The following is a 9,412-nucleotide window of genomic DNA, read 5'->3' as shown; positions in this document are numbered from 1 at the left end:
GTCCCGCCTTTCCCACGGATCGCAACTAAGAGACACTTCCTTTTTGTTTTGTTCTCACAAATTAAGCAAAATGTAACAAGAAAGTACCCAATACGCATCTCTGCGTGTGGCAATGAAGAGCATTACATCCTGATCAGCTATTGAAGTTATCGGCATATACTGCAGCGCCCAGTAGGCAGTATAGTACGCCAAATCATGGATCAGTATGCCTTTACTACGGTTCACTAGTGATTAGTCTGATTCTCTTAACAGCCCATCAGGCTTGTTAAAACATGTAACAAGTGTGTATGAACGGAACCTTAATTCTCCCTCGTATGACTGTGCATCTCCGCCTCATCTATATAAACCACATTTGAATTTGATGCAATATATAATCAATGGGTATGACTAGGCCTGGGCGTTTTTAACTCAACCCGAAGTACCTACCTAGACCCGAACCGGAAAAACCAAAACCGAATCCGAACTGTTATATCAAAATATCCGAACGGGACTTATGAGCTTAGTACTTTGGTGTTTGGTTATAATCCGAACCGAACCGACATCCGAACTAGGATCCGAAGATATCCGAAATTAGTTAAATATGTTAATGTTTTTATATATTTTAAGATGATTTAGATATTTTAGGATATTCAAAATATTTTTTAGTTTGTTTTAATTGTTATTTTGAATACTTTTTAGTTAATTTAGATAGTTTAACTAATTTTTAATTAGATTTGTAAACAATTTATATATTTTGAAAAAAATTGTCAATTTTTAAGCTTTAAAAATAATATATTTTTGGACGATTTTAAACATTGGTTACATCCAATCCGAACCGAACCAGGAAGGAACCGAATCGAAACCGATCCGATAATTAGTAAAACCCGAATGATACTTCTGAGCATAACACCGAAAATCCAAAAATCCGAATTACCCGGACCGATACCGAACGGACCACCGAACGCCCAGGCCTAGGTATGACTACAATCAAACCGGGTATACATGCTTCTGATATATAAATGTGAAACGAATTAATCAAGAAAGCTAGCTAGTAAGCAACAACTTGGGCATCCGATTCACATTACAGGTACATGATTTTAGAAAGAAATTTTAGGTTTGTATAGTTCACTAATTCCTTTTCATACAAAACTATAGAAAATGCGCAGATGGCCTTGAAATAGTTCACTACTTCCACTTCTTTTATTAATGGTAAGTTTATGATCAGTTGTTAATTGTAAGTTTCAACAGATAAAAATCTAACAAGAAAACATATCATGATATCACAATCATAATATCCAGTTGGGTGAAGGTGAAACCCCCTTGGATGTTCCAAAAAATAAGCTAGTTCTGTGTAAAAGTTGTTGATAATACAATCGTTTATTTAATAATTATCATAATAACATAAATTACCATTTAAAAAAATATCTAGTTAGTTAAGTAAGTGAAATTAAATATTTAAATATCTTCAATAAATAATGAATGAGAAAAAGTCAAATCATAATATCTTAGTGTTGGATAAGTCAAATAACATAATTAAATAAAAGCAATCGTCCGATCATATATAAAAACGCGAGAGGAGAGTCTATCGAGAGATATTTGGGAAGTTGACGACATAAGCGGATAACGGGTACGCTTCCTTCTCCCTTAAAAAGGATTTTAACCTCTCCGATTCTCAGCCCCTCTCTCTCGGTACTCATCGTGAATTAGGGTTTCTTCGCGATGGATTCTGCTACTTCTCTCGTCGTCAAGGTTATTATACAATCCTCTTTTCTTATTTGTAATGATCCTCACAGTTTTGTAGCTGTTGCTGTCCGTTGACCATGTGGCAGCTATCGTGTCGCTTTTGTTCTAGGTTTTACGAGATTTCTTGTTGCTTGTGATCGGTCCTTTCGTTTTTGAATTTGATTTCGCCGTAGATCGAACCGTGTAAGATACGTAACTGTATCTGCTAGAAGCATATAATCCTAAGAAAGATTCAAAATTAGGTTTGATTGTATCCAGAATCAGAACTTGGGATTCTAACTAGTTTAAAGGTTGCTTGATCGTGATTTCTAAGCTTCTTGTTATTTAAGTTTGTTTCTTCCTTAAGACACAGACCAATGTGCCACCACATCTGTTATTGGTCGGTCTTGAGGAAAACTTGTTAGAGAAACATATTAATTTATTTTTTGTTTCTGATATTAAGTGTCTAAGGCGTTGCCACCGCATCTGTTATTCAAGGGTAACTTAAGTTTCATTTAAGTGATGTGTTTTTTAATCATTACAGGTTAGCTATGGAGGTGTGCTTAGGCGCTTCAGGGTGTCTGTCAACGCTAATGGACAGCTTGATCTTGATATGGCTGTTCTTAGGTGGAAGATCATTCGTCTGTTTAACTTCCCTGTGGATGCTGACTTCTCTCTGACTTACTCTGATGAAGATGGCGATGTGGTGGCCCTGGTTGATAACAATGACCTCTTTGATGTCACGAATCAGCGCCTTAAGTTCTTGAAGATTCATGTGCAGTCCAACACTAACTCTGTTGCTCCAGAGGGTACTCGGAGTTCAACAGCTTCGGCCATGCCTAATAGCATAAACCCAGTTTCCCAAATCCAGAAGGGTATCAACGATGAAACCATATCTTCTAGCCCTGTTGTTGGTGAGCTGTTTGATTGCATCTCCAAGCTAGGGACACTCTCTGGTCCTCAGGAAGGTAGTCTTTTATCACCTGTTGCTATTCCCGTTCTTTCGGGTCCTTACCCGAGCAGGGAGGTTCCTTCCTTTGGTGAAAAGAAGAATATCTCTGAGAAGAGCCAAACCGGGAAAAAACCTGTTGATCTTAATGAACCAACTGGCTTTGCTGTTTCAAAGACTTCTGGTCCTGTACCAACCTCCTCTGGACTTGATGCTAGTTTCAACGAGTGTCCCTTCAGTGGCAGTACCGTGAATCGCTCCAGTCCAAATCCAGTGAATTTCAAAAAGCATGCCCGGCGTGTATGCCACAACAAAAAGAGCAGCAATGGTGATTACTGGACCTCACTGGGTGTCTTCCATAAGGGCATCCGCTGTGATGGATGTGGAGTTCTTCCAATTACCGGGTCAAGGTTCAAGTCTAAAGTGTAAGGAAGACCTTTTCTTATAGCAAATATAGAAACTATAGTCATCTTAGAAATTTGGTTTTGCTTATTTGTTTCTCTTGGTAAATATTTTTCAGCAAAGAAGACTATGATCTTTGCACCATCTGCTTTTCGGTGATGGGTAACGAAGGGGATTACACAAGGATGGATAAGCCAGCCTCAGTTCAACATTCACATCCTTTTAGAGGACAACTTACCCCAGTACTGCTCTTCTTCTATCTTTAAGCTTCCTTTTTATCTGTGCCGTCTCTTTCCTTAGTGTAGCTAAATGGAAATCTTACCCTTTTATCTATATAGATCTCGAACCCTTGGGTGGGCCATGTGCCACAACCACAACACGGAGGTTTACACCTCAGGTGCACTCGGCCTAAGCTTGACAGCCGCTTTGTGCTTGATGTGAATGTACTTGATGGGACAGTTTTTGCTCCATCTGCTCAGTTCACTAAGATTTGGAAAATGAGGAACAATGGTTCGCTGGTGTGGCCGCATGGTACTCAGATAGTCTGGATCGGTGGGGACAGACTCAGCAACTCATTGTCAGTTGATTTACAGGTAAGTTCCATTTACAGATCAATTATGTTGTTTGAATTACTCGCAGTTTGGCTTGAGTTATTAGCTTTTTTTCTCTGCTCAAAGTGGCAATAGTTTTTTTTTCTACTAGTTGCTTATTGGTCTAACGTCATTGCAGATTCCAGTGGAGGGAGCAGCGCCTATCGACAGTGAGCTGGACGTGAAAGTTGATTTTGTTGCACCAGAGTTACCTGGTCGATACATTTCTTATTGGAGGATGGCTTCCTCTAGTGGTGCCAAGTTTGGGCAACGTGTTTGGGTGTTGATACATGTACTTACTAGATCTTGCTGCTCTCTCCCTTGAATATTTGTTTCTCTTATCAAAAATGTCTTTGATAACCTTTTGTTTGTTTGCGTGGTCAGGTTGATGCATCCTTGGAAAATTGCGTTGTGAATAAGTTTCATGGACTGAACTTGAATGCCTCCCCTGATGAAAACTCTTCAAGCGAATTTACAGGGATCAATCATAAGCCAACTCGAGCTGGCAGCTCCAGTGTTAACTCTGAGGTAGTGAAAGGTGCTGATCTAGAAGGAGAAGCAGCTGGATCAAAAGTCCCAGAAAAGGATGACCTGCCGGTTGGTGAAGCTGAGCCTGCTACTCTTAGTCCATCTTCATCTTCGTCATCATTCAACATGATCGAGTTCCCAAACATGCCTGCTGTTGAGGCCTTGGGTGGTGGTTCGTCATCCACAAAGGACATCCCTGTTGATCTTCAAGAGGATATTGAGAAGAACGAAGTGGAGATAACCATGCTCAAGGAGCTGGAGGAAATGGGTTTCAAAGAGATTGATTTGAACAAGGAGATCTTAAGGGAAAACGAGTATGACTTGGAGCAGTCTGTTGATGCTCTTTGTGGAGTTAGCGAGTGGGATCCTATCTTAGAGGAGCTTCAGGAAATGGTGAGTGTGTGCACTTTTGTTATTTAAGATTTGAAAATGGTGTGTTGTTATTGACAATGTGGATTTTTTGCCAGGGCTTCTGTGATGATGTGACGAACAAGAAGCTGCTGAAGAAGAACAATGGAAGCATTAAAGGCGTAGTGATGGACCTCCTCACTGGGGAGAAGGAGGCTTAATGTGTCGCTTTTGATTCTGGGAACTTCTTATCTATCAGGTTAAACTATGTTTTAGTACTAATAAACCCTGATTATGCTTGTTTGATGAATGATGGATTTTATTATCGAAATAAATGTTGAGATATTATTATCTCTCTTTTTTTCGAAGAGTGATTACGAGCCAAGACTCACTAACCATACAACACCAACCTTTAGTCTTAGGTCTCAACTAATTTGTATGTCAAGGTACTACTACTGAAGGCAATGATGTGCTATAGAAGAAGCAAGAGTTCAGACAGAACAAAAAAAAATCATGAAAGAGTGTAAGAATCTCGTCTAAACAAAATGCAAAGAGATAGAGGGAGAAGGCACAAGAGAAATCTCAATCCTTAAAATCCACGCCTTGGACGCTCCTCCGCTACATTCACTCTGATTGCTCTACCTTCCATGTTCTGCAAACGTACAAAAACACAGAGAGATCGACTGAGAGATCATCACTCATAACCATGACCTATGTGAGGAAGAGGAAGGTTACCTGTCCATCAAGAGCAGCGATAGCGTCGTTGAGTTCAGTCTCGTTAGACATTGTGACAAAACCGAACCCACGTGAACGACCTGTCTCACGGTCGTAGACCACACGAGCTTCCACAACTTTGCCATGCTCGCTGAAAACTTGTTCTAGACGACCGTTGTCCACATCCCATGGTAGGTTCCCAACATAGACTCTGAATGCAGGTTCGTATACCCGAGGTTGGCGTTCTGGACGTGATCCTCTCGGTGCTGCCTTGTTTACTGTCAGAAGCCGTCCGTTCAAATCCTGACAAAACGTGAAAAAAGACCAATAAGTCGCAAACAGAATCAGAAGTTACAGCATCCCAAACTCAACTCAGTTGCCAAAATGTCTCAGACATAACATCTCCACTTATGAGCCAATATCAAGATCAGATATGCTAGAAACTTACATAACGGTTGAACTTCTCGACAGCAGTCTCAGCTTCTTCCACCGTACTCATTGTCACAAATCCAAACCCACGACTCTGGTCTGTCTCCCTATTGTAGATAACCTTCAACCACAAGAATCGAAAAAAAACACGTTAGGATTAACAACGTTATCTATACGAACATATAATGTCAATAGATGCAAATTCAATCCACACATCACTTCAGTAGTACTCTCAAGCCAGAGATGCTTCAAACACTTAAAAGCCAAGTACTTTACTTTTATCTCAACCACTTAAGCAATGCATAATGCACATAAACACATACACGCAGCAAATAACATTCACCTCAGCGATTTCAACGGTACCAGCTTGCTCAAAGAGCATAGCCAAGGCTTGACTATCAACATCATAAGCCAAGTTTCCGACAAACAGCTTCGCCTCTTCCGGTGGCTCCGGGAAGTCACCTCCTTCGCTCACATCTCCTTCCTCTTCGGAAAACGTCGCCTCTGGCTCGTTCTCCTCAACGGCGACGGAAGCGCTCACGTCCCCACCTTCTTCCCCCTCCCAATCAGAAGTCTGAGCAACGAAGGAGACGAAAGGCGACTTCTTTAGGTTGGTTTTGGCTTTGAGAGATAGGGAGACGCGGGAGAAGGAGAGCGGGAGGTTAGTGAGGAAGGAGCAGCGAGGGGAGATGGTGGAGAGTGAAGGGTGGGAGAAGATGGTGGAAGAGGAAGAGTCCGCCATGGCTAAGGGCTTGAAGCTTGAGGTTACTATTGAAGAAGCCATTGCAGAGGAAGAGAAGAGGGAGTGGGAGAGAGATAGGGATAAGGAGGGACAAGACAGCGCAAGAGAAGAGACTATTGTTCGATACCAAAAGTTAATATCATTTAAGAATAAAATATTTTGAAAATAGAAAAATAATATCTGAATGGGCTAATTATTGGGCCATTCGATTAGGATGGGCTTGGTTTAGTTAGTTTGATTTTTAAGTTCTACAGGTTCTAGCTAGGTCCTGGAATAGAATATGACCACTAAAAGTTAACATAACAGCTTCATGTGTTTGGAACAAAACGAGTCCTTGGGACAGCAAAACAAAATATCCATCTCGGACCCAGTGGTTAGTATGTAATGGGATCATTCGGTCTTCAAACTATATAATCCGATCTTTAAACCCTAATTGTTTTGAGTGTCAAAAATTTCTAACAACTTTGATGTTATATTATTATTATGACAAAAGAAAAAGAAGGGAAGACTTTCTTTGTAAGTTTGTAACTTCATATTCTGCATTACTGACTTTACCGATTTGAACTACCACATAAACAAACCAACTGCATCACATTGTTTGTTGCGACTAGTAACCACAGGATCTTATTGCTTTTTCTTTCCTTAATGAATTAATAATATGTTGCACATGGGACATGACATGGCAAAGAAAAAGGTGTATTATACTGGTTAGTTATATGGAGGAAAACGAATACATTGGTTCGTTAGTTATACTAGTTACAGATTTAAAATATATCCACAATCAGTGGACAATAGTCAATACACGAATATGACCACTCCATCCAAAGTAGGGCTGCTGAGACACATGACTACTTCAGTTTTTCTTCCTTTTGAATTATTTGTATTTAACACAGTCTATGCATCAACCATAGTGTAGAAAAGTCGTGGCTTTTGTCAGGCATTGATTGGTTCGAACAACTTTGACCCAAAAAGCTTCCCATGTTAGAGAACATTCCAAACTTTCTGAGTTATGAATGTGCATTGTGTGCCTACACTTTCCATATGAGCTGTTTGTGTTCATCGTTATGATTTTATAAGAAGATAAAAAAAACAGAAGACATATATTATAGTATATTAATATGAAGATCAACACATCTGCACTTGTTACTACACTTTAACCTAATAAAAGATACCTTAAAACAGAAAATTCCTTAGATGGGTCCTAAGAGAAGTGAAGCCAGAGGTTGTATTCTCCTTAACTTTACCCCAAAAAGAAGAAAAATCAAAAGAGACTAATTAAAAGGGGGTAATGAAAGTTATAACTTAACCCCTTAATTGATGGCTTTAATTGCCTTTTCTATATCATTTTTTAAATTGGCTAAATACACTTAAGTGAGCCACCACAATCAGCAACGGGAACCCTTACGGCAATTCAATGCACCAGAACCAACCGTCAACGGTCCAACAAGAGAAGACGGTCTAGCCCCAAGACTCGAAGCCTTGGCATAGCTAGACGAGGTAGCACCACCCGAAGGCGTAAAAAATGCACCGTTTAGCAATAAATCACCAGAGGATCTCCAGTTCCAGCTCTTCCACTCACTCTCTGGGGCGTCCTCATGCTTAGTCACTTCTTTGCTAAATCTAATATCTGGGGCCAAAAATCTGTTCCCTTGACTATTGATTGTAGGGTTAGCACTTCCACCAATAGCATACATCTCCCAATGTGTATAGTCGTTGTTCACCACATGGAAGTACCCATGTCTACACCTACACACATCAAACAAATGGTCCCAAAATTTTAATCACATATCAAAATCACATTAATTTACTAACAAAAATCTAACATTATTATATACTTTTTTACCTTGGCATTCTTTGAACAAGACCTTCGCCAAAATGGTTAAAAGCAATGGTGATTTGCATGTTCTTGTCACGAGTGTAAGTGTCACTATGACCAAGCAACATGACCTTATCATGATGCGTCATGTAATTGTTAGACAGAGTAATAGCCGTCGAGCCTATTATAGCATCAATAAGCCCGTCTTCGCAATTAGATAACGAACAATGGTCAACCCAAACATGACTTCCTCCAAAGATGGAGACACCGTCACCGTCCGATATCGTTCTCCATCCGTAATGCCGTGGTGAGCTCCGCACCATAGCGTTACCACCTGGCTTACAATCATGGATATGGATACCATGGATGATGATGTTAGTCACGTACTGGATCGTAATGCATGGCCCACCAGCTATGTGTACTGACGCGCCACGACCGTCTATGGTCTTGAAAGAGTTCATGATCAGCTCTTCTTTGAGCTGAATGGTCATGTCTCGTTGGAAAATGATCCATAGTGGCTCGTCTTGAACCACAGCGTATCTTAACGTTCCGGGTTTGGGGGTCACTGGGTCGTCGTTTCCTGAGTCTGTCACCACGTAGATACGACCATCTCGGCCACCTATAGCGTTCTTGCCGAACCCTATGGCGCAGTCTGCGAGACGTTGACGGTTGGTCTCCCAGTGTGGATCGCATCGCCAACAGTCGTCGATGGGGTTACCAGTGGTGCATGAGAGGTAACCTAGCTTCCTTCTTCCAGCAACCGACGCATTAATGCTCCTGCAAGAGTTGACAACCAAGGATATTATTATTACATGAGAAGTTGTGTTACAAGTAAAATGTGCAAGAAGAATATGGAAGAAATAAGATTTAATTTGTACTTGTGAACTTCTTCGACGATAGCTTCTGGGTCTGGTACTGGTGAAGATAAGATCAAATGAGCATAGAGAAGAAAGGAGACTATGGAGATAAAGAGCTTCGTCATCTGCATTTTTCTTTATTTTTTCTTCTCTTGGTTTAAGTAAGAGAAGAGGGAAACGAAGATGGAGGAGAGAAGGTTTGAGTGCGAATAGATGAAAGTTTGAGTGTTTATATAAAAGATATATGTACAGGAAACTCCACACTCTTTTGTTATTGGACTTTTCGGTTTAGGGTCCCACTCTTTTATATATATCTTCTTTAGTAAAGAATTTATA

At 40.4% G+C, this 9,412-nt stretch overlaps 3 protein-coding genes across 4 annotated transcripts; 1 reads left to right on the top strand and 2 right to left on the bottom strand.

Annotated features, from left to right (window-relative positions):
- The first annotated feature begins 1,510 nt into the window (after positions 1 to 1,510).
- Positions 1,511 to 4,871, top strand: LOC106361314 (protein NBR1 homolog). 2 transcript variants are annotated; one of them, XM_013801042.3, is made up of 8 exons: positions 1,530 to 1,606; positions 1,687 to 1,728; positions 2,246 to 3,075; positions 3,171 to 3,294; positions 3,391 to 3,645; positions 3,782 to 3,934; positions 4,027 to 4,563; positions 4,638 to 4,871. In XM_013801042.3, the coding sequence occupies exons 2-8, from the start codon at positions 1,699 to 1,701 to the stop codon at positions 4,737 to 4,739; spliced, it is 2,031 nt and encodes a 676-aa protein (XP_013656496.2). In that variant the 5' UTR covers positions 1,530 to 1,606; positions 1,687 to 1,698; the 3' UTR covers positions 4,740 to 4,871. The 2 variants fall into 2 exon arrangements, with proteins under 2 accessions (XP_048593733.1, XP_013656496.2); XM_048737776.1 differs by having other exon boundaries at positions 1,511 to 1,728.
- Positions 4,872 to 4,974: 103 nt separating this feature from the next.
- LOC106361316 (31 kDa ribonucleoprotein, chloroplastic) lies at positions 4,975 to 6,550 on the bottom strand. The gene is made up of 4 exons (XM_013801044.3): positions 6,005 to 6,550; positions 5,681 to 5,782; positions 5,254 to 5,535; positions 4,975 to 5,170 (listed from the first exon to the last, which is right to left on the bottom strand). Exons 1-4 carry the CDS (start codon positions 6,443 to 6,445, stop codon positions 5,108 to 5,110), a joined length of 888 nt encoding a protein of 295 aa, XP_013656498.1. The 5' UTR covers positions 6,446 to 6,550; the 3' UTR covers positions 4,975 to 5,107.
- Positions 6,551 to 7,489: 939 nt separating this feature from the next.
- LOC106361318 (probable pectate lyase 18) lies at positions 7,490 to 9,351 on the bottom strand. Its single transcript, XM_013801047.3, has 3 exons — positions 9,098 to 9,351; positions 8,247 to 8,996; positions 7,490 to 8,149 (listed from the first exon to the last, which is right to left on the bottom strand). The coding sequence occupies exons 1-3, from the start codon at positions 9,205 to 9,207 to the stop codon at positions 7,789 to 7,791; spliced, it is 1,221 nt and encodes a 406-aa protein (XP_013656501.1). The 5' UTR covers positions 9,208 to 9,351; the 3' UTR covers positions 7,490 to 7,788.
- Positions 9,352 to 9,412: the final 61 nt, after the last annotated feature.

Source organism: Brassica napus, chromosome A8, assembly GCF_020379485.1.
Source record: "Brassica napus cultivar Da-Ae chromosome A8, Da-Ae, whole genome shotgun sequence".
NCBI classification, from domain to species: domain Eukaryota; kingdom Viridiplantae; phylum Streptophyta; class Magnoliopsida; order Brassicales; family Brassicaceae; genus Brassica; species Brassica napus.
Note: the sequence above shows the minus strand (reverse complement) of the source record. Positions and strands in the feature narration are given on the sequence as shown.